The following is a 23,779-nucleotide window of genomic DNA, read 5'->3' as shown; positions in this document are numbered from 1 at the left end:
ATTATAAGGGCAGATTTAGCATCCATATGTTTTGAAGGATTCCCCCCCCCCCTTTTCAAAGGCAGCACTGGATTGTATAATCTTCTGAAGTATAAATATACATCCCTTCCTGGAAAATCAACCATCTAAACTTAACCTCAAAAGTCCTCTTACTCTCTTTAAGAACCTTTGGTGGCTTCTGTAGCCTTTGAAAATGGCTCTGAAATGAGCACAGATCACTCTCAGTGGTTTATCCATCTGTCTCCCATGACTTACCCACTTATGGCCCCACGCAGTCTGCGCTTTCTTGGCTGGGCCAAGTGTGCCATTAACACAAGTGAGTCCTGTGTCTGCAGCTCTCTGTGTTTGACCCATGCCACTTCTCTATGTGGCTGTTTTCCCTAGCAAGCCTGTCTGGCTGTGCTAAAAAAACACCACCCCATAGACATGCCTAGCTCTGTGGTCCTGTTGACCTTGGCTCATCCCTAAACAAACAGATAAGCCTTTCTCATGTGAATGTTGGAGGACTGGCTGGCATCACATAACATGGGTTAAGAACAAAAGAGACCAGAGATTTAATCCCTGCCCTACCAAATGAACTGGTACAAATTCTTAATATTAAAAATTAGTGATATTGCTTGGCACCAGGCAAAGAACCATAGGTACTCACATACATATGCCCATAGGTACATTATGTGTGCATAAATAAGCCTGCATGTTTTTTTCCATGCGTCTAGGAGAAGGATAGTGCCTATCACTTGTCTAAATCTAGAGAGTAGGGCATAGTGTGTATTTAATGTTTTGTGACTGTGTTGCCCACCCTGGCAGGACCTCCCAGTGGTCCTTGTCATTGAACACTTAGAGGAAGCCAGCTTGGCCTGTGATGTCATCTAGTGGCCAATATAGACGTTGCTGTAGCCCTGTTGCCTTTGAGTGGTACAGTTAGTTATGTTAAGGTGGTAAGTTGCTCCTCAGCTGTGGCTAGCCAGCATGAAAGAGAAGACAAAGCTTAGAGCACTCTGGTCTTCCAGACTGATATCTGCACAGCTTGACTTCGCCTGCTCAGTGGCAGACAGCACCCCATCAACAGACGTGGGCAGATTTCTCCTGGGAGACATAGTTCCTCAAAAAACCAGCCTGCTCCCCACTGACTGGCTTATAACTCCGTCAGTACTTCAGGACATACCTCAGACAGCCCAGGCTGATATCATAAAGTGCCTTCGACTTGGCTTTTAAACAGTGGACGGGTTTTAGTGAGGCCCCTCTTTCTAGTGTAAAAATGGCGGCCACATCTTTGCATGGCAAAGAAAGAAAAAGCTTGTGTTTCCCCCCTTCTTAGAAAGTTGCAAGTCCCATCCCAAAGTTCAGTTTGTCAGACCTGGTGGAGACTAAATTACCTCCCTTCCTTGGGATCCTATCTCCTGGTACCAGCACGGGCATCCACATCCAGTCTATACAAGATGTTTCTACTTTCTAGGCATCAACTATATGAGCCACATCTTGGCTTCTTCCTCCTCCCCGTTAAGGCCAAGACCCCTCCTGATTCCTCTGGTTAACTGAGATGGGAAGTGTCTGTGCCAGCTGTGGGAGGGCCACCTTAGAGCATGTGCCTGTATATGTGTGTCTATGATATGTATGCACATACCTATGCCTAGAAGGGAGGTTTACAGAGGGGTCCAAAAACATACATGTCACATGCTCTGAAGAGTAAGGCCACATCTGTCTTGAATGCTCACACACCTTCATTGGTTGACACAGTGGTGGCCCCATAGTAAACAGTTCGTGCTTCAGTTAGCCTTTAGAACAGAAGACCAGCCCTGTTCTCCTGCATGAGTATGTGTCTGAAGTCAAAGCCCTTTTAAACCTGAGGCCCCAGTCACCTGTTCTGGCTTCTGAACTTCCCCTGTGTTGTGAATGACAGCAGGAAAAAGAAACAATGCAGAATGCACCAGGTCACTTGCCCGGTGGGCCAGGACACTTGACCTTCCCCCACCGGGCTGTTGGTTGAGGTGTCTTTCCCCAGGCAGCCAGCAGGTGGCATCAAGTCTTTCATTGCTTGAAAGGCTCTTAACCTGGTTGCTCCGCCCCACTGTCTTTTTAGGACTGGCCCCAAGTGACTTGCCAGACTGTTGTAGGCAAAGTGATGGGAGAGGAAGCCTATGCATGCTATTACCAGAAGCTAAGATAAATGTCTTGTGGGGATGTTGTCCTGAAAGGCCCTGCTTCAGGCAGTTTCCAAGAGGGCATGGCAGATATCTCTGATTTGGAAAGGACCCCAGCTTGGAGGTTCCTACAAAAGCTCATGAAGGTCCTTCTGCCAGCTAGCGGCTGACTTTGGAGACATTAGGAAGATACCAGGGAAAGAGAAGGAACCTCTTACCCAGCACTTCTGTGTATTCACCAACCTCAGGCCTCTCTGAGACCCATAGTTGAGGGATTTGATGGACATCCTCCTATGTAGCCATGACTACTTAAATAAGACCACTTGTGGGTCAGTCAGTCTCCAGTCCCCAGCCCCAGGGATGGTGGGGCCGAGAGTTCCAACTTAGTAAAATCATATGGCTGGTTCCTCTGACAACCAGCTGCTATCTACAAATAGCGCAGCAACACAGGTGCAGGTATGTTGGAAAGGGGTTTTATGGAAGATAATCTTCTCACCCCATCACTCAGGACATTCTGAGAGTTTGAGACTCTTGCTAATAATGAAGGACAGAGACCAAAGTATTTTTTATTGTGTCATAGTGACATTAGGATTTGTTGCGAGTTCTAGGTTCATCACAACAGTTGCAGCAGAAACAGAAGGGATGTTATTAGAAAATGACACACTTCGAAGAGAGGAACAAGGGTGGGTTTGGTAGCTCCAGGGTCCCTCATGTCACACTGTGTGGGTTTTGGTTATCTGCACATGATGTTCCATCGTCACACAATATGTGTCTCCTTAGCATCATGGGTGCCTCCTTCAGTGGAGGAATTGGGTCTGGAATAGGTTTTCCAGCCATCCTCTTGAACAACTGAGTTCCTTTAATGAAGGTCTCGTTCTCCACCCTGCTCACCTGTCTCTGTAGTGAGCCCCTTGCTCTGGCTGGTGGTGCAGCCTCTTGTTCATACCTTCACACTAAAAGAGAAGGAAGTTCTGTTTAAGCCAGGTAATGATCCTGGACCTTAGGCACACACCCTGGCTTCACAAACTTTCACCTTCTGCCAAGACACAGAGAAGACTTTCTTGGTGTTAAGGGTGTCAGTAGTTCCTGTTAGCATTGGAGAGCCAATGTGTGTGGCCTTTAGGAGAAGTCTAGAAACAGTGCAGGGCCTTTGTGGCCTCTTGATTCTGTAGGAAACCAGTGACCCTCATCTGAGGATAACGTTGCTTTGAGCAGTAGTGACAGTGAGGCAGAATGACACAGGCAGAAGGTGGCAGGGTTCCTGGAGCCTATGTATCCTTCTAATTCTCTGTGGCCATGGTGATATGGTACAGAGACTCAAAGACATTGAATGTGTGCATACAGCCTAGCTCAGCCTGGTTCAGAGAAGTTCTCATCTCCTCACCCCAGCTCATTCTTAGACCTCAAATGATAGAAGCTAGAGGAGCTCTTCTGAGAATGAGTCAGGGCTGAGGTGGGAACCTATCAACATATTGGTGAAATATGAGCATTAACTGCTCCACTGACAACCCACTGTGCTGTGTCAGAGAACCTTGTGGTGACCCATCAACACCTCTCGAGGCTCTCCTTCCTTTCCCCACCCATGCTCTGCCCTGTCAGCTGTCTTACGGGAGAATATTCCCTTCCTGTCTCCAGGTTCCATGTGGGTTAACAGTCTCAACGAGTGTTCATCCATGTCTGGCGTGATTCAGCTAGCCTTCAGGTATTTACCATAGGGGAATTCCACATAGGGGCCAATTCATCAGCACTCCAGATACTTAGCCATTAAATAGATTTCAGTTGGCATGTATTGAGCAAATATCTCAGTCCCAGCCCTTAGCTGTGCCCCTGGGGTGTGAAGTTGTTTTCCAGGGTGGATCATTTGATAATCCTTATTGTACTAGAATCTGATCATTGAAGCTACTATCTAGTGTAAACCTGTGGCCCATGAACTCAACATTTGGAAGGGGCATTTCTACATGCTGGGAACATATCCCACCCTAAGGTGCTGGATGCACTGTCAAAAAACGGGGCAGGGGGCAATGTTTACTTTGCCCTTCTGTGTGCTAACTCCCAACTCCAAAATTCAAATTTCATATGATACTGTTCTTAAATGCATGGAAACATTTTATTCCCCCCCCCCTAAAAGATGCAAAAAGGTGGCCTCTCCTTTTGCTGTTTTTTTCCCTTTGTGAGCTAGTGTTCCACTGTGTCCTTGATGCCCACCTGTATCCTCCACTCCCTGCTGGAGAGCAATGCAGAGCCCTCCTTTCTCTGCCCCACACTTTGCAAACAAACATGTGTTAAAAAGAGAACCGAACCAAGGCAGCAGGTGGGGCCACAGCTCCCCTGTGGTTCCTTGTTAAGCCTTTGTGCCACAATTGTGGAAAATCCATCCCATGTTGGCTTTTATCTTAAACATGAGCCACTGGCGTTGTGAATCCCTTCCCATTTGCTTTTGCCTGGTCAGCAGCTAGAATGGCCTTGACAGATTTATGGTGGCAAGGTGGGAGTAGACCAGATTGGAGTAGAGATGAATATGAAGAATAGCATCTGGATGGAGTTGGGAGAGTCTTGGCCCTGAGACAGTAATCCCATGCTGAAAGACTCAAACTGGAGGCTGCATGTTCCGAGGCCCTGATCAAGATAAGAAGCTGAGGTTTCATCGTGAACTACCTCCCATCATGCTGTGCAATAGACACTTTCCAGTGGGAGTCAGAGAACCTGCTAACCACTGCTTGGGGAAACTGCTTCATTTTTTAAGCCCCTGTTTTCCATGTGTCTGAGTCCTTTATCCTTCTTAGGACATTCTCAACTGTGAGGCCATGCTCCTTCTGAGCACCAAGGACCAGATAGAACCAACAGGGACTGAAGGATGTCAGTTACTTTTAAGGGATTAACCATGCTGTGGTGGAGACATGCAAATCGAAAGCCTCCAAAGTGATTCAGGGCATAAGTTGTAGGGCCATCCACAGGCATGATTCCCTCCTCGGGATCTGTCTGTTTTAAAGTCTGCAGCTACTTAGATGAGTCCCCCTGTATATCAAATCAGAGCCTATAATGAATATCCAGCATCTGCTAAGGTAAATTCGAGTCTCATTGAAGGGAGAACTTCATCACATCTAGAATAGGGATTGACTGAATACCTAGATCTCACAGCCTAGCCAAGTTGGCACATACAACTTGCCCTCTCAGTCTATCACAGGCCTTGTGTGGGATCAAGAAAATGAGTTGTCTGAGACAGGAGATATAGCTCACCTGTGCCCTGGAGTCAGAGAGCAACATGGCAGGAGCTCAAAGCTAGAGCATCTTGTAGGGAAAGGGACCAAAGTATGTGTGCCTCAGAGGAAGCTTTGTACCCTTTTCCAGGTCCCCAGCATCCCTGAGTCATGAGACTGGTGCTCATGAGAAGCCGTGGCCTTGTTTCTTCATCTTACTCCTGAGCTGGTGGCCAACAGACCCACTGGCCTACACTCCTGGTGGCTGTTGCCTTCTGAGACTCAAATATGAAATGATACACTCTGTCTAAGCAGAAGTCCTCTTAGCTATAAATCATGGCCACATCTCCTTCTTGATTTTGGGAAGGGGATGCAGGGGTCTGTGAATATCTTGGCTGCATGTTGGCATATGGGTCTCCTGCCAGAGCTGTGTCTGTAATGGACTGGTCATCTCTTTCACGATTAGGAATTTCAAATATTTGAGCAGGCAAATTTAAAGGGTGATGTCAACTCAAGTAGTCAGAAACTCGGCGGGGGTGGGGGGGAATAGATGAGGTATTGGTTCTGTGGGGGAGGTAGAAGGCTGTACAGTCAATTCACCAGGCCCACACATTTGTCTATTTGATCCACAGTGTGGATGGTCTCTGTGGTAATCTAGATATATACAAGGACTGTCTCACCTCTTCTTCAACTGGCCAAACAGTTCCTCGAGATAGAGGCTGATTTCGTTCTCTGTTTACTTTTGTTTGTTTGTTTTGTCTGTTTTTTTGAGACAGGGTTTCTCTGTGTAACCGTGGCTGTCCTAGAACTCACTTTGTAGACTAGACTGACTTCGAACTCACAGAGATCCTCTTGCGTCTGCCTCCCAAATGCTGGGATTAATATATGTATGCTATTACTGCCCGGTTCCCTATTTATCTTTGAGGAGACTGAAGCTCTGGGAGGTGCCTGGCTGGGTTTCATGGGTAGCAATATCTAGAACCAAATATTCTCTGAGACTAGATTCAATGTGTGTGCTCCCAGGTCTTTGCCAGGGTGGCCTTTCACTTAAGGAGAAAGATTGGAAGACAAAAATGTGATAGGGAGAATGTGAAGCCACAGGAAGTGAGGAGCTAGCTAGCTAGGGACATTCAGAAGGGTGGGACTCAGAGCGCTGGGCTCCTAAGAACATTAAGAATAGGTGTTATTCATCCAATCAAAGTCTGGAGAATAAATATCTATGGAGTGGTCAGACCTAAGTGGAATGTCTATACCACACTCCCTCTGCAAGTTTCAGGAACCATTGTAGAAGAGAAAATGGAAAGATTGTAAGAGACAGAAGTTGAAGAAACCCAAGCAAACCAGTGCACTCAAGACTTACCAGCCCAGCTGCACGCATGAACTCACATTAACTGTGGTTTCCCTGCACAAGGTTAAGCGAGTCAACACTTCAGCTCATGAGCAGAGCCCTACTGCTAGCTGATAAGCTATCAATAGTGGATGGCCTCTCAGGGAGGAATGGTCAGGTTTCTTTAAGAGTGTGGGTGATCCCTGAGGCCTAACCTGCACTGCAGGCCCTGGGAAGACAAGGCACTGTCTAGTCCTGTCACTGTGTCATTATTCCCATCAGAGATCTGAATATAGAGCACAGGAGAAGTGTCACATCCCATGCCACACACCCGCAAAGGGCTACCGGTTTGAGCACTCAGCCATTGAGACCCCAGCCTTGTCTCTTGCTGCTCCCTGCTGGAGGTATCTAATGTTTAGCGCTCTCCAAAGCCTGCCCTCCCTTGGATTGATATCGGAATAGTGAGTCAGGGAGATAGTTGAGTGTTTGCTGGCTGGATAGCGTCAAAGCTTTGTTGGGTTCTTGTCTGGTCATAAGGAGTTTAAAGCAAGGCTGGGGTCTGTTTGGGAGATAAATGACAGACAGCACAGAGCTCCAAGTCTGGAGCGTAGTATCTCTGCGTATAGAAACTAGATATGGGGGCTGGTGAGATGGCTCAGTGGGTAAGAGCACCCGACTGCTCTTCCGAAGGTCCAGAGTTCAAATCCCAGCAACCACATGATGGCTCACAACCATCCGCAACGAGATCTGGCGCCCTCTTCTGGAGTGTCTAAAGACAGCTACAGTGTACTTACATATAATAAATAAATAAAATCTTAAAAAAAAAAAAAAAAGAAACTAGATATGTGTGGTGTAGAAAGCATTCAGTGAACAGAAGGTTCCAAAGAACCAAGCTCTGACCACAGACGGAATTTAGACTTGCATTTTCGCTGCCTAAAGCATGAAGATGACCTGCAGTGAAAGTGCAGAAGGATTCGAGGCCAGTCAGAGCTGTTAGATTGTGGGTGGGGCTGTTTGCAGAGAACAGAAACACAGAACTCCCTGTCCTGAGTGTTTCCAAGCCTGGAATGCTGTGTATGTAAGAGACTGCAAGGGGATTCCTTCAAAGGAAGATCTTCCAGCTGAGGGTTAAGGATGCCCTGGTTCACCCAGGAGTCACAGTGGTTTCACGGTCAAGGGAAAAGAACTGGGTGTTGCTTTCAGGGAAAAGTCTCCTGGAAAGACAGGATCCCATAGATCAGGCCAGGCTGGGGCATTCAGAGCAACCCCAAAGGTGATTCTTCTAAGAAAATATTTAACCCAGGCCTGTTAAAATAAACACAACATCAGACAGGCCTCTTTCCTGCTCTGGCAGCTGATCTGACCATGAGGGGAGTGGAGATTTTGTTTATTCGTTTTGAGACAGAGTTTCATGCATCCCAGACTGACCAGGAACTTGCCATATAGTTGAGCATGACCTTGGACTTCTCATCCTCATGTTTGCACCTCCCTGGTGCTAAGATCACAAGTATACGCCAATAATCTGCCTACTTACATGGTGCTAGTCTATACTAAGCAAGCACTCTACCATCTGAGTCAGATCCCAAGCTCCAGGATGAAGGGTTCAGAGGAGCAATGGACTCTGGCTACTGAGACCTTCTGTAAGCTTATTCCCCACAAAGCAGTCATTATACCTCTTGAGTATAGTGAAGGCAGGGGCTGAAAAGCTATTAAAGGTTATAGCATCAAACACACTTTCTAACTGAGTGGCTTATGGAATTTGGCTCCACCCATACACCCCCAGCCACATTTAAATGGTACTGTCAGCTTATCTTGTTTGTGAAAGTATTGCACTGGAGCAAGTTAAAGAGTGGAAAGAAAACTCATCAGCGACCCCCGTCCCTTAGCCTGTGTGTCACGGCTGTGATGACTACAGCTCCTGGTGCGTTTATTTAAGGCAAATTATGTGTTCTGGAGGCCCCTGATATTAGCCTCATTTCCTCTCCCAGACTGTACTTTCCCTCACCCTGCCCAGCATTGCACCCGACTGCTGTTGGTCCTCTCCACTATTGGCTACTGTCTGTCAAAGGAGATGGCTAGTTTGCTTTTGTGCTTGGTCACCTGGCTTCTGAATTACTCCTGGCTTCATCCTTGCACCCCCATGGCTCCAGCTATATAAGAAGAGACATGTCCACTTACAAGTCTGCATCACGTCGGTCCCTGCTGAGGACATACCTGTGCCAATCATCCTGGTAAAGGGGACATCTCCCCCGAGTGCTGTCAATGCTCTAGCGTGCTCAGCTTATGTGGTACTGGAAATGGAACCCAGATCCTTTGCAAATGCAGTAAGCGTTCTTAACCGCTGAGCTATCTTTGCAGACTCTCTAATATGCGCTTATAAAATTTTAGTATTGTATATGTCAGTGTGAGTATGTGTGAGTACATGTTCACTAACTTCTTCAACCCAAGGCTTCCCTGCCGATACTTCCAAGTCTCTTGAGGGACCCCCCCACCCCCACCTCTAAAAAGCCCCCTCTGGTATTTATCTCTGTGTTTACCCTTGTTGAGCCCCATGCAAGTAGTTGTGAAGTCAAAGACCTGGAGTCCTGTGTCCCCAGCCTGCAGGCTGGCACCTACCCCACAACAGAAGCTGCCTGAAGATTTGTTGAAAATAATGCCATAGCCTTAAACAGAACAAATACCTACACGTATCGCTCCTGTAGCCAGGCCTTTCTTCAGCCCTCCCCTCTCCCAGGAACCCCCAGAAATCTGGCCATTTTTAACCTGGTGAGTCAGCCTGCAGAAGTGATGTATCTCAGTTACAAGCCAGTCTCCCTCACTGCCTGTTCTCAGGATACCTTGGCATTTCTCTCAGTTGCAGGTTTGATAAAGGCTAGGTGAAACTTGTGTGAACCTCAAGCGCGGTGCCAGACACTCGCTTCCTGGTGTCAGACAGGCAAAGGCAGTTCCCCGGGCCTGTCTTCTGAAGCCAGAAGAGCAGGAAACACTGGCTGTCTGATCCCACCCTCAAAGGCTCCACTCATCTTCTAGAGAGAACATAGAATCCTCAGAGCCAGCCTACGTGTTTCTGGCTGTAATGTAAAAAGAACTTGTGTTACATGCGGAGCAGATTGGAAACTTTGGAACAACAGGTATAGCCATCCCAGAAGCTTAGCCACTACATCTTAGTGTGTTGGATGTGCTTGCAGGGAGAACCTGGTGTAGACAGGAATGTGTGTGCATATAGAAGACAGAGGACAGCTTTTGGGTGTCCTATGTTCTACCTGGTCTGAGACAGGGTCCCTTGGTTGTTGTGCTACCCAGCTAGCTAGCTAGTCCCCGGAGCATCTAGAGCATTTCCTGTCTCTACCTCCCACTCCCCACAGTGTGGTACTGGGATTCCAGCTGCTCACCCTTCGAAGTCCAGCTTTTATGTGGATATGTGGGATCAGAACTCAAGTCCTTAGGCTTTACCCACTGAACCATTGCCCCAGCTCTGGAAGGATTCTTCTGACAGTGCAGAGACTGTGATACTCCTGTGGCTACCACATGTTGTCTGCTGCGCTCTGAGGTCATTCCTCAGCCATGACCTCATCAAACATATAGATCTCCACCAGGTAGACAGTTCCAGGGCCAGGAGATCTCTCAGGCTACACCACTAGTTAACTGATATTTCAGAAGGGACTTGAGGTGCTGAAACAATTTCTACCAAGCCCTGACTTGAGGTTGAGGACACAGCTGGATCAGCTTCAACCTAGGGCCTATTAATATGGATGATATTGCCTCTCGCCACAGAGGAGTCCAGGACCAGTTACTGAAGATTTATGTTTTAAATTATAATGACACTCTTTTTTTTTTAAGATTTATTTATTTTATTTATGTGAGTACACTGTTGCTGTCTTCAGACACACCAGAAGAGGGCAGTGGATCCCATTACAGATGGTTGTGAGCCACCATGTGGTTGCTGAGAATTGAACTCAGGTCCTCTGGAAGAGCAGTCAGCACTCCTAACTGCTGAGCCATCTCTCCAACCCTATCATGACACTCTTGTCACATCATGGCAACTAATTCTTAGGGAAACTGAGGCCCCCATCTTGCTGATTTCAGGATTTAAGGTGGCATCTCTGATAGGTTCTTCCCAGGGTAGAGTTACCAACATGCTTGTTTTAATTGCATGTATGTGGAAACAGTGACCAGGAGAACCCCCGGGAGCCTTTTTTTTTTTAAGTGTTGGATTATATTCTATGATACTAGTCTAGAGGATATGGGATTGTTTTCTTATTCTTTAAATCCGATTTATGTTTAAAGATGTTTTGTCTGTATATGTGTCTGAGCCTAATGCCTGCAGAGACCACAAGGTACTGGGTCCCCTGGAACTATATGGGTGCTGGAAATTGAACCTGGGTCCTCTGGAAGAGTAGCTAGCACTCTTAACCACTGAGCCATCCTTCCAGCCCCTGTACACATGACTTTTGCAGAGCTAAAACAAAGCAAAACAAAACACAGAAGAGCTCACGTGAAGATAGGTATCAGTTGTCTGTCAATGAAACGGGTTTGTGAGTGGCAAGCATGTACCACATTAATATAAAATATTAACATAGATCAGACTTTGAAGGGAGGAAGGAGCTAGGAAACTCAATGATTATTGTACAACTTTCTTACAAACACTTAAATGCTCTGAAAATCAAGGTATTTAAAAATAAAATAAATTTTAGTTTGAACTCTGCTAAGGACAGCCTACAGCCAAGAAGCCATGGCCCTGGAAAGTGTATTTTTCTCTGAATCCCTGGTGATTTAGGAGCATCTGAGTTGCGAGACTTCCTGGGTATCAGTGCTTCTCTGTTCAGCGTGTTTGATGCCAAGAAAGAGCTTAAAGGGGCTTTGTCTAGAGAGCAGTCTCCTGTGTGCTCGGATGCGTCTCATCTTTCACAGGGTGAACAGAAAGCTTCCTGCTGGTGCTAGAAATATTTGCTGCAATCCACACTAACAGTTGAACCACAATAAAGAGAATTCAGTCAAGACAAAATCCCAGATACGGGGGCGGGGATGGGGGTCGGGGCTGCTTGCCCATTTTCCAAAGCTGCCAGTGTTTCTTCAGAGGGATGTGCAGTAGTTCTCGTTTTAAACACGAGTTCTCATGGATCACGATGGAGATTTTACACATGCCCATTTATTTAGATAGGAGGTGCTAAGGACACTGGTTGGACTTCTTGGCTCTCTGTCCACCCAAGGATGCATTTCATTAGCAGAGTTTTAGCATTTCAAAAATTAAAACTCTTGGGCCAGAGAAATGGCTTTGTCCCATAAGCATGAGCTCAGTCCCCAGATTCATGGATGTAAGGAGGAGAGGAGCTGGGGTGATGGCTCAGTAGTTAAGAGCCCCCATTCCTCTAGCAGAGGACCCAGGTTCAATTTCCAGCCTCATATGGCAACACACAACCATCTCTAACTTCACTTCTGGGGGATCCAGTGCTCTCTTCTGGCCCTGAGAGATACCAGGCATACATGTGATGCTCACGTAGTCACGAAGGCAAAGAAGCCATGCACATAATCTGGCCTACATACACACACACACACACTAATAGAAGAAGAATAAACTTCAGATTATTTTCTTTGTATTGTATATGGCATTTATACCTGTTCTTGTGTGTTGTATATGTGAGTTTTTAATCTGTTTGTTCTTGTGGATGTGTGCACATGTGTGTAGAGCCAGAAGTTGACACTAGGTTTATTCCTTTGCTGGTATCCACCTTTCTTTTCCTTTATTTTAATGAGACTGGGTGTGCCAGTTAGTCTTATGTCAATTTGACACACAAACTAGAGTTATCTGAAAGGAGGGAATCTTGGTTGAGAAGATACCACAATAAGAACCCAGATGGAAGGTGTTTGCTTAATTAGTGATTAATGGGGAAGGGTCCTGCCCGTTGTGGGTGGTGCCATACTTGGGTAGGTGGTCCTGGGCTCTGTAACAAAGCAGGCTGAGCAAGCCAGGGAAGCAGCACCTCTCCATGGCCTCTACATTAGGTACCACCTCCAAATTCCTGCCCTATTTGAATTCCTGTCCTGATTTTCTTCAATGATAAGCAGCAATGTGGATGGGTAAGCTGAATAAACCCTTTCCTCCCCAACTTGTTTTTGGTGGTGGTGTTTTGCCTCAGCAATAGAAACCCTAAGACATAGGCTATCACGGCGTAGTCCTGATTGGCCTGGACCTTTCAATCTAGATCAAGCCAGCCTACAGTTCATGGAGATGCATTTGCCTCCCCTGTGTTTGGATTAAAGGCATCCACCAACACCCATGACCACTTCCGTTTTTAAGACAGGGTCTCTCACTGGACCTGGAACTTCCTGATTCACCTCGGCTGGTGGGCCCATGAGATCCAGGGATCTGCCTGACTCTACCTGCCACCCCCAGTACTGGATTTACAGAGTCCACTCTCCTACTTACTGCTTTTATACAAGTCCTGGGAATCTTAACTCGGGTCCTGATGCTTGTGCAATAGAAAGTCTATCATCTATTGAGCCATCTCTTAGATGACCCTCAACACCACCACCCCCAATTGAAATTCTTTTTTTTTAAAGATTTATTTATTTATTATTATATGTAAGTACACTGTAGCTGTCTTCAGACACTCCAGAAGAGGGCGCCAGATCTCGTTACGGATGGTTTCGAGCCACCATGTGGTTGCTGGGATTTGAACTCTGGACCTTCGGAAGAGCAGTCAGGTGCTCTTACCCACGGAGCCATCTCACCAGCCCCCAATTGGAATTCTTATAGCACATCTATCTATATGTGTAGATCCTTGGGTAAGCTAAAGTGAAGTCCTCTGGAAATTAGTGTTCCATGGACTTTTATTAAAATATGGAGCAGCTCTTGCCCAGCAGTGGTTGGTTGTGGTGCATGCTTTTAATCCCAGCACTTGGGAGGCAGAAGCAGGTGGATCTCTGAGTTGGAGGCCAGCCTGATCTACAGAGTGAGTTCCAGGACAGCCAGGGCTACACAGAGAAACCCTGTCTATGTATGAATGAATGAATGAATGAGTGAATGAGGAGCATCCCACTGCTTTTTACAGAAGATGCACAGACCAGGGTATCATATTTTAGAACTGTGCAGACATCTCCCCTCTTGGATCCATCACTCTGCAAGGAGCGTGGTAAGGATAAAACAGTGAAAAGATGAGGCAGAGTCACCTGGGTGCTGAAATCAGAGGATCAAGGGAATAACAATGCTGCCAGGTACCACTGCTGAATCCCACCCCACCCCACCTCCTACCCCTACCTTACCACCCGCCCCACCCCCCACCTCCCCCACCCACCTGCTGTGAGTCTCCAAGTGGGGAAGCCATTGCCCAGCTGAAGGAACAGCACAGCCACTCAGCAAGTCATACTGGACCCTGGAGGCCTGAGAGCCAGTGGCACTGATTGCAAATGTGTAAAAATGGCCTTCTAGATTCAAAGAAATCTGACTTTGATTTCTTTATGTGTAGGGCCAAAGAGATGGCTCAGCGTTTAAGAGTCCTGGCTGCTCTTCCAGAAGTCCTGAGTTCAATTCCCAGACATCACATAGTGGCTCACAGCCATCTGTAAATGGGGTCAGATATCCTCTTCTATCATGGAGGTCTACATGCAAATAGAGCACTCGTGTACTTAAAAGATGTTATGCGCAGTGTTACTGAAATATTGCATATGTCATAAAATACCTGTCCCAACCCCAACCCCAAAGCCATAAGAATTCAAAGGGTTTGATGTCTCCCACAATGGTGCACAGCCATAACCTAGAACCCAAGAGCTGAAGGCAGGAGGATCTCAAATTTGGGACCAGCCTGGGCTACAAAGTGAGACCCCAGTCTAGAAATATGCAAGCAACAGAGGCATGCCAAGAAGTAGATATAACAGAGGGACTGTGTTTCTATGTCTGCAGTCCTCTACCTCCCGTACCTACTCCCACTCACCCCTACCGGGCAGAAATCACTGCTTTTGTTGTTGGGTGTTTGAGTCTGCAGGGAAGCTAGCTGAAGCGTGAGGTCCGACTTGAGCCACCTGGGCAACCGCCAGAGGGTGCTGAGCCTGCTAGTTTGTAAGAAGTTTAATTTGTTGCAAACCCCACATCCCAACGAATACCCTGTGTTTGCCTTCAGCATGCTCTCTTCTGTGCTTAATTCTGTGATACCTGGTTGGTTGGGGTCTGGAGCCTGCGACCCTGTGATTGCACCTCCACTCCAGCCTGTCTTTCTCTCCCCCCCTGCTCTCTCTGCTCCTACGGCCTGCCTGCCGAGGCTCCATCTGATTAGCTTGGCAACCTCTTTCAAGTGCTCCCTGGAGGGCCAGGCTCTGTTGACAAGGGCCAGCCAGAGTAGGCTGCAGACCTCCTGGGTTCACTTGTACTGTGGCTGCCCAGCTGGCCTGCCTGCTTCTCTCCATCCAGAGAACGTTTCATCCAAGCCAGGATTGAGATGGATGTGAATTGCAGAAAAGCCAGGGAAAGGAGCTCGTGTGCTTTGAGCTGAGAACCTCCCCCCGCGGAACAGTTCACAGTTTTCAAGGTCTGTTTGCTGGGGTTATGTTCCCGGTGCTCAGAGCTGAGGCGGCTTAATATGGCTACAGGTAGCTGGATGGGGAAGCTAGGGATGTAAGTAGAACTCTGCATCCTCCTGGAAAGAGAAAGGTTGGAAACCTGGTGAGGTCCTGAGGAGCTAGCAGCCCCCAGGGACAGCAGAAATCGGCACAGAAAGGTAGGAAATGTGTCCTATATCCCTCAGCCCCAGGAGGGGTTCCAGCAAACACCAGCCTGTCTGCAAGAGGAGAGGGTGGATGTGTGCCGAAGGATTGCCTATAAAGGCGCAGAATGAAAGCTGGGAGCTTTCCTACCTGTCCCTGCCCTTACATGTGTGTGTGAGTGTGGGTGTGTTGCCCAGTTGGGGTCATTTGTAATTCTATTCCTGTCACCACAGGGAAACTTGAGCTCTGACCCTGTATTTTCTCCAGAAACTGCTGTTGGTTTTGTTTTCTTTTATGTCAGTCTAGGGGACCCATCAACAGGAAGTAAGACATTTTAGTATCTTTGACTGGGATGGCTTTTATTTCCTTGAAAATAAGAATATTCTGTGAGGGGGGTAGTAGAGACACTGAGAGGATGACACTGTTTGCTGAGTGACATGTGTCATGCTCTGTCAGTGTGCCACACTAAAACTCCAGGGCAGATGGGTCCTGAAAGCAAAAAAAAAAAAAAAAAAAAAAAAAATTGAGTGTCGCCATTTTAATATCAGCACAGAAAAATTGGCCCTGTTTTTTGTGATCTCATTTTTGCATTTCATATGCATCATCTTAAATCAGACACAGCAGCTGCCCACCCGCCTTTGGTAAAGACCGGCGCCTTCAAAGGGATTAGGCTGCTCTGCTAGGCTGGCATTCAGCTTGTCCCTCTGTGACCCAGAGGGAGGTTTAGCCATCTAACTTCTAAGAGGCCCTAAGCTAAAAGGATCCTTTTACAGGTTTGTCCAGAAACTCAATTTACATCCTAATAAACTCAGAGAATCAATGTCACACTGGGCTGTAACCCTGCAGCGTGCCTTGAAAAGCACGTGTTGTTTAGCTGCTAAAATGTGGTGGTCTGGGGCTATCAGCTCCCCTCCTGCTCCCTCCCAGCTTTATGCAACACCATAACTGTTGATGTACGTGCTGGTATATTTATGTTGATATTGGCAAGGGATCTCACCTATGCCCATTTGCCTATGTTCACTTCTAAACTAAAGCTGTGTCCAAAAACTTGCAGACAGGCTGATAAAGTCTTTGAAGAAAAGTAATCGCCAGACCTGATGTGCTTTTCCGCCTCCCGTTCTGCTTTCATTTCTTGCAGCAGAGAGCTATTTCCTTTTCACTGCATGCGCTGCTCTAAGTGCACTAGAGTGAGTCCTTCCTTACCTGTGGTTCCTTCCCCACCCCTACCCCCACCCCTCAGCTCCACCTCCAGCTCTCCACAACAGTGCCGTCTTTCCAGGTGAAAGACCCTGAGCTGAGGCAGGCTAAGTAGAACTGTGAACTTGGAAGGTACAAGGACATGTCACATCCAGTCAGTTTCACTGGGCTCTGTGGTATTACCTCACTGCACTTAAGAAGGGAAAGGATCTCTTTACCCAGCCTTCGATTCTGTCTAATGTTTGTTCCAATGGTCTAGTGTTTGTTCCAATGGACGCTGTGAGGTTCCTTAGCTAGTGTGAGTCTGAGGCCAGCCTGATCTACAGAGTATGTTCCAGGACAGCCATGGCTACACAGAGACACCCTGTCTCAAAGAAACAAAACAAAACAACAACAAAACCAAAGGGGAAAAAGGAAGGAAGGAAGGAAGGAAGGAAGGAAGGAAGGAAGGAAGGAAGGAAGGAAGGAAGGAAGAAAAAAGGTGTCTTGTGGCTGGCACATGGCCTTTGCAATGCTTTTTGGTGCTACAGGGATACGAGGTCCACCCTGCAGGTTTGCTCATTCCCTAGAAGTCAAGGTGATTCAGCCAGCATGAGAACTGGTGTTAGGGAAAAGTCTGTAGCAAAATATATTGGTGAGAAAAAAAAATGCTCATCAAAAAAGCATCTGGTGTATGAGGAGCAGAAGAGAAGGCCCTGAGGGACCAGAGTTTGGTTCCTGGCACCGACATCAGGACGTTCACAGCATCCTTGATGCTAGCTTAAGGGGGTCTTCTGTCACCTGCACACATGTGCACATACCCACACACAGTCATACATGTATAGACATAGTTACAAACATAAATGAATAGGGGGCTAGAGAGGTGGTTCTGCCTGCTCTTCCAGAGGATCTTCATTTGATTCCCAGAAGCCTTATGGTGGCTCACGAACATCTGTAACTCCAGTCCCGGGGGACTCAGCACAATCTTGTGTTCTTCCTGGACATCAGACATGCATGTGATGCATATATATATGTATCTCAAAACACCCATGCACATAAAATGAATAAAAACTTAAAACTATAAATATGTCTTGTTAAAAATAGGGTATGGGATGATGGCAGCATGGGAAATCCAGTGTGCTCTTTGAAACTGAAGTGGGGCCTGGTACTCACCTTCCTGTGTCTCCATCGGCCACTCTCAGCCACATCTGCATCCCTGCCCTTTGCATCGGTTCCCTCCCATGCAGTTGACTCTCCTCCCTTTTCGCTGGTGTTCCAGCCACAACAAACTCCTTCCTTCCCCTGGCTTACCTCTTCCATTTCCCCTTCCTGCTTCTGCGCTATGGTTTCATGTGCCTGGATGGACTTTGTTTTCATTAGCAACCCCCCCAGTGTCACCTGTAGGACCAGCTTCTCCAGCACTCTGACACCTGCAGCTGCTGTACCCTACCTCAGCCTCTTAAACCTTCATGTTATACCCCTCAGTTTGGAGAGTAGAACATTAGTAGTAGGCATTCGCCTAATTCCCAATAATTGTGAGTTTCAGCAGGCAGAACCTGGGTCTGTCACCTCTCTAGCCCTAGGCTGGCACAGAGCCTAGTGCTTGTATTGTGTCCATGAGATCATACAACTATTGTCCTAGGATTTGGACACTTGGGGACAGCATCTATATTAATTATGAGATGGCCCTATTCTTGAGGTCTTGGGAAGCTTTGGAAGGTTTCAGAAGCAAAGACCCTGGACTACTGTCACTGCAGAACTCGGGTAGGCAATGTGGGAATTGTTCAGTAGCCTTTGGTGTAGGCAGGAACCCATGTGGCAGATACAAAGGTACCACACACAGCTCCTCATTGGATAACAGTGATAATTGTTTGTGTCCCCAAGGAGAAGGCAGGTGTGGTGCTGGGGCCCTGGGACTCAGCCCTGGATCAGCTGTCTCCTTAGCTCGTAACCTTGAGCAAGTCACTTCATGTCCCCACCCCATATGAGCCTCAGCTAGAGCTGCAGAAGATGAGATGACCTTCCCCACTGTCTCCGTAAGCCCTCGGAGCATGAGTTTGTTGACAACTCTGAGCCTTGGCCAGGGTTTCGGATGGATATACCAGGGACTGCTTCTTCAGAGAGCCAGGTGCTCATGTGGGGTTGGCTTTGCAGAGGCAGAAACTAGAAATGCATGCAGAGGAACAGCAATGGCCCTGTGGATAAAGGCACTTGCTGCATAAAGGAGGGAAGGGGCTCCATAGAGTAGTCCTCTGACCTCTGCACAGCATGTGCATATCACACACACACACACACACACACACACACATACACACACACACACATACACACACACACATACACACACACACATACACACACACACATACACACACACACATACACACACACACCACACACATCATATTCATACATACACACTAATAAAATAATAAAGCCTTAAAATTCTTTTTTTCATGTCGTGCATGTGGTGTTTATGTGGGTGGGTGTGAATGTAGGTCACAGACTATAGTCTGTCTGTCCCAGCATCCCACCCCTCCCCTCAGCAGGGGTGAGGGGTGGCGGACTGCCATCTCCTTGCCCAGGTGCAGGTCATTGCCCAACCGTATGTATTGTTTCACCAGCAATAAAAATCCAGCAGGGAATGAGCACTGCTAAAATTAGTTTGTTTGTCCTTTGACAAGATCTCCCCAGTTGGAAAAAAAAATGTGTTTATCTAACTGGCAGGGTGACTTTGCTGAGATCAAGATTAATAGCCCTGGTTAATGGGACATGAGGCTGTACTTTGAAGAGCTCCCCTGCTCTCTCAGCAAGAACATTTTCTAAATGTTCAGCCTTCAGCAGATGCTGTGCCTTGGGTGGAGGTGTTTGCTCCTCTGTCGCTACTTGGATACAAGTCAGCCACTCTGCTATTCCCTGGCTTGCTGCATGTGGTACACAGACAGACAGATGGACGGATCCTAGGTACAGTGACAGGCAGACATTCAGTCTGCCTTGCTTTGTGTCTTAGGTGTTGAGTTTACTACCATTTAAGCTGGCAGGAAGAAATTCTATGATCAGCATGGTCACAGTGCGTGTCTGCTAAGCCCTCTGTGGTTGTTAGTCTGCGCTTCATTCCTTTATGTGTTCACTAAGCCAGGCAAAGAAATAGTTAACATATGTGTAGAAGTAGGATGAGCTAGGAATATGGATTTGAACAAAATAATAGACCCCATGTTCAAGAAGCGCATCGCCTCCTGAGAAAAAGGCATTAAAAGGCGGTTATGCAAATGGTTGTTTAACAACGGCTGTGATCGTTTCTTATTTTAATTGTCATTAATATATAATTCAAATACCATGCTTTTTTCCCCCTTTAATCATACTGCTGGGTGAAACGTTCAGTCTGTTGTGTCTTGTTGGCACAACCAAAAACACTTGGTTTGATTGGCTAGATGGATAGATTTATGTATGTAGTGTATATGTGTGTGTGTTTGTAGTGTATATGAGTAGTGTGTGTACCAGTGTATGTATGTTTAGTGTATCAATATGTAGCATGTGTGTATGCGCATGCTCACATGTGTGTATATATGTGTGTATGTAGTGTGTATATGTAGTATATGTATGTACTGTGTGTATATGTAGTGTTTATGTGTATGTAGGTATGTAGTATGTGTGTGCACGTGTATGTGTGGGGACGTAGGGTCTGTGTATGTAGGTGCGTGTGTGAGTGTGTCTGTGTATGTGTGGTGTGTGTATATGTGTGTGTAGGGTCTCTTTGTGTAGATGTGTATGTGAGTGAGTATATGTATATGAGTAGTGTCTGTATTAGTGTGTGTATGTGTAGTTGTCAATATATAGCATATGTGTGCATATGGATGCTCACACATGTATATGTAGTATATGTATATAGTGTGTATAGTGTATATGTAGTATATGTATATGGTGTGTAATGTATATGTATGTGCTATGTATATGTGTAGTATCTTGCGCGCGTCTGACCAGCAAGAACGACAGGATCCTTCTGTACACGTTTATTGGGAGAGCTTGATTGTAGAGGCGAATAGACCCCGAGCCCAGCACTGGTGCTGCTTTATATAGGCCTAGGAGAGGCGTGTCTCACACCCGGATTGGCTGTGCTTGGTTGATGCTTACCACCTCATTTGCATGCCTACATCTAATTGGTTAATTTCTCTCTCATCTGATTGGTTAACTTCTCTCTCATCTGATTGGTCAACTTTTCTCTCATCTGATTAGTCAACTTCTCTCTCATCTGATTGGTCAATTTTGGTTAATTCTCAAAACCTCATCTTGGCAAAAAAACTTTCCTGCCTATGTATGCGTGGTGGCCAGCAGAAGCCTGTGCCACTCTGCAACGGCACATGTGGCTTCCCACAGTAGTATATATGTTGGTGTGTGTGTATTTGTGTAGGTATGTAGGGTCTATGTGTGTAGATGTGTATGTGAGTGGTGAGTGTGTGTGTGTGTGTGTTTGCCACTGCTCATACAAGGTAGCTAGCTCCATGGAAGGCTTTCTCTCTGCCCCTTTCTTGGCTTCTCTAACTCTGCCAAAAAGCTCAGTGCCTTGCAACTCTGTTCTCCCAAAAAAATACCTGAAGCAGGTGGCAGCCAGGGCCGAACAACCACACCATCCATGATAAGCTGAAACATACATGTAGGAGAGCTCCCATGATCCAGCTTAGTGAGCCGTGTTAGTCGCACAGTGATGTATGGAGCTCTGAGCTCCATGTTACCAGACTTGAAATACAAAAGTCATGTTTTTTCAGACACCTAGTCAGTGATCTAATGGGGCCCATGCAGGATCAAAACCATCAAGTTCAGCGCTGGGCTCTGCCTGAATTTAGCCCTACTACTCATTCCCCTTTGAAAATGAGGAGGCCCACCTACCCAGTCCCTGCACGGGGGTTGCGGAAGGGGCCTGGGTAGCATGTGGTGCAGATGCTTGACGCTTGAACAACTATGCTTACAGGGACTCTCTGGTTGGTAGATTTTAAATCATCTATTCAGAAGGCTCTGGGGTTCTCCCTCCCCAAAGCACACTGAATCCAACAGAAGATGGCCTTGTAGCATCACCAAGAGTAAATGAGTGTTTCTCAGAGTCTTGTGGGAAAGAAACCTCTGACGACGTCAGTGTTGAAGGTGAAACCAGACACTGTTCATACTCTAACCGTAGCAGCTGCGATGCCTGCCACTCATGCCGTCTTCCTCCATCCTCCATCTTTCCCTGCCTCCTCTCTCGAAGCTTCCCTGCTTTCTTTGGTCTGTCGCTGTTTCGCCCACAGAGTGTTAAGGACTCGTCAGCTCTGTTTACGCGACTTTGATAGGACACCTGCTTGCATAATCGCAGACATTCAGAAGTATGTCATGAGTACATCTGACAGCTGATTTTATTCACCACTTCCTTCTGCTTCATAGATTCCCATGAGTTGCATTCATTAAGCCCCGCATGCTCTCTCCCCACCTCATGAGATCCTAGGCTGAATCAGCGGCTGAATTTTCCTTGGGCTGGAGTGACAGAGCCTCAGGGAATCTTTTCCTCGCCCCCCCTAAGAGCACAAGGGACCCATGCAGGGTTTCTGTATACAATGGCAAGACTGTGCACTGCTGCTTTTGACCATATACACCTACCATTCTCTTTTTTCAAAGGTATATGACAGATGGTGGACTCGGCCTTTACACCCGTCGCCTGAACCGGCTTCCTGATGGGATGGCTGTGGTGAGAGAGACCCTACAACGAAATACCTCCCTGGGCCTCGGAGATGCTGACAGGTAGGCATGCTGCACTCAGATGTAGCCACATGTCATGCCAGAGCCATTTGAGAGTGGCCTACAGTATGCTGCCTATGATATGAGGACAGTGGATCAGTTCTTCAGCTGACACAACAAGTAGGAAAGGGGGAGCTGCTGCTTCCTAGGTCTTGCTTGTATATGGTCATGGGCATGCATATATGTAGGTATGTATTCGGTGATGGTGCGGAGAGAGGAACCCAGGGCCTCGTGAACGTCAGTTAAGTTCTCTACCACCGAGCTACATCCTCAACTCTAGGCTGGCACTTCTGATAGCAAGGGTTCGGTCTTGAGCGGTTTGGTTGCTGTTTTGACTGTTACTCCGACTCACTGCCTGCAGACCCCAGGGACCTGCCTCACTTCCTCTCTCATTACTCAACTTTCCAGGTATTGCACCTTGAGATAACCAGGTCTGTATGCAGAGTGCAGTTCAGGCCAAAGCCCCCTGCTGGTGAAGCTTAGGGTATATATTCAACTGACACACACACAGTGTGTGTCATCAAAAGGGGCTGACATCAAAAGGGGGTCTGTCGACCTCTGTCACCACCATTGCCAGAGACACAAAGAACCTGTGTCCACCCTTCCTATTGCAAGGAATGAATGTTTGGCCTTCAGGTCTCTAGACCAGACTCTGACGTAAACTGATCCCCTGACCCTGAGCAAGCTCTGAAAGGACAGGTGTGATTCGCCATCCCCTGCCTGCCATCTTTCTGGTCCTCTGCGTATAGTTCAGGTACTCTTTAGCGATCTCGCTGTTCTATCTCACTCAACCTCCTTCCACATCTGGGCAGACGAGCTGTAGCAGGGAACTCGGAGGGGAGTGTTTTGAAGTTGCTGTGTACTTTTAGGGTGCTGTGCTCCGATTTTGTGAAGGCCATGTTGTGAGGTAGGGTTGTTTTCTTGCTGTTCTCCTAGCAGGTGAGAGGCTGGAAGGATGATCCAGTGGTTGGAGCACTTGCTGTTCTTTCAGAGGAGTTTGGGTGTGGTAACCCACATTGGGCACCTCGCAGCTCCCTATAACTCTAGTCTCTGGGGGATCTGGCACCTCTTTTGGGCCTCTGTAGGCGCCTATGCACATCTCTCTCTCACATAAACACACACACACACACACACATCTCTTTAAAATAATGCTAGGTGAGTTATGTAGCTCTATGGCTTGCTCCAGAGAAGCAGGGTAGAAAGGCTGGGTTGGGGGAAAGTGCTGAGTTCATTGTCATGGAAGACCTCGGGCTCTGACCCAGTGTCTATTAACATGTCTGCATGTCCTCATTTGAGTCTCCCAGTATCCAGTGTGGTCACTTACGTTGGGGAAGACAAAAGGCTGTTTATCAGAATTCCACCACAGGTTAGCTTTGTGGCTGCTGTTCTATAAATGATTGGTTTGAAAAAGAATCCATATAAGGGCTGAGGGTATAGCTTAGTTGATAGAGTACTTACCCGGGATTCAGAGTCCCAGG

At 47.1% G+C, this 23,779-nt stretch overlaps 1 protein-coding gene across 5 annotated transcripts in view; it reads left to right on the top strand.

Moving 5' to 3' along the window:
- Nucleotides 1-23,779, top strand: part of Nav2 (neuron navigator 2) — a 373,079-nt gene that overhangs the window by 230,196 nt on the left and 119,104 nt on the right. For all 5 annotated transcript variants that reach the window (XM_085841707.1, XM_085841706.1, XM_085841708.1 and 2 more), the window contains one exon: nucleotides 22,182-22,304. In XM_085841707.1, the coding sequence (XP_085697833.1) occupies nucleotides 22,182-22,304 (123 nt within the window). The remainder of the gene's footprint in view (nucleotides 1-22,181; nucleotides 22,305-23,779) is intronic.

Source organism: Mus caroli, unplaced genomic scaffold (genome assembly GCF_978045245.1).
Source record: "Mus caroli unplaced genomic scaffold, Mus_caroli_1 scaffold_8, whole genome shotgun sequence".
In the NCBI taxonomy this organism is placed as follows: domain Eukaryota; kingdom Metazoa; phylum Chordata; class Mammalia; order Rodentia; family Muridae; genus Mus; species Mus caroli.
Note: the sequence above shows the minus strand (reverse complement) of the source record. Positions and strands in the feature narration are given on the sequence as shown.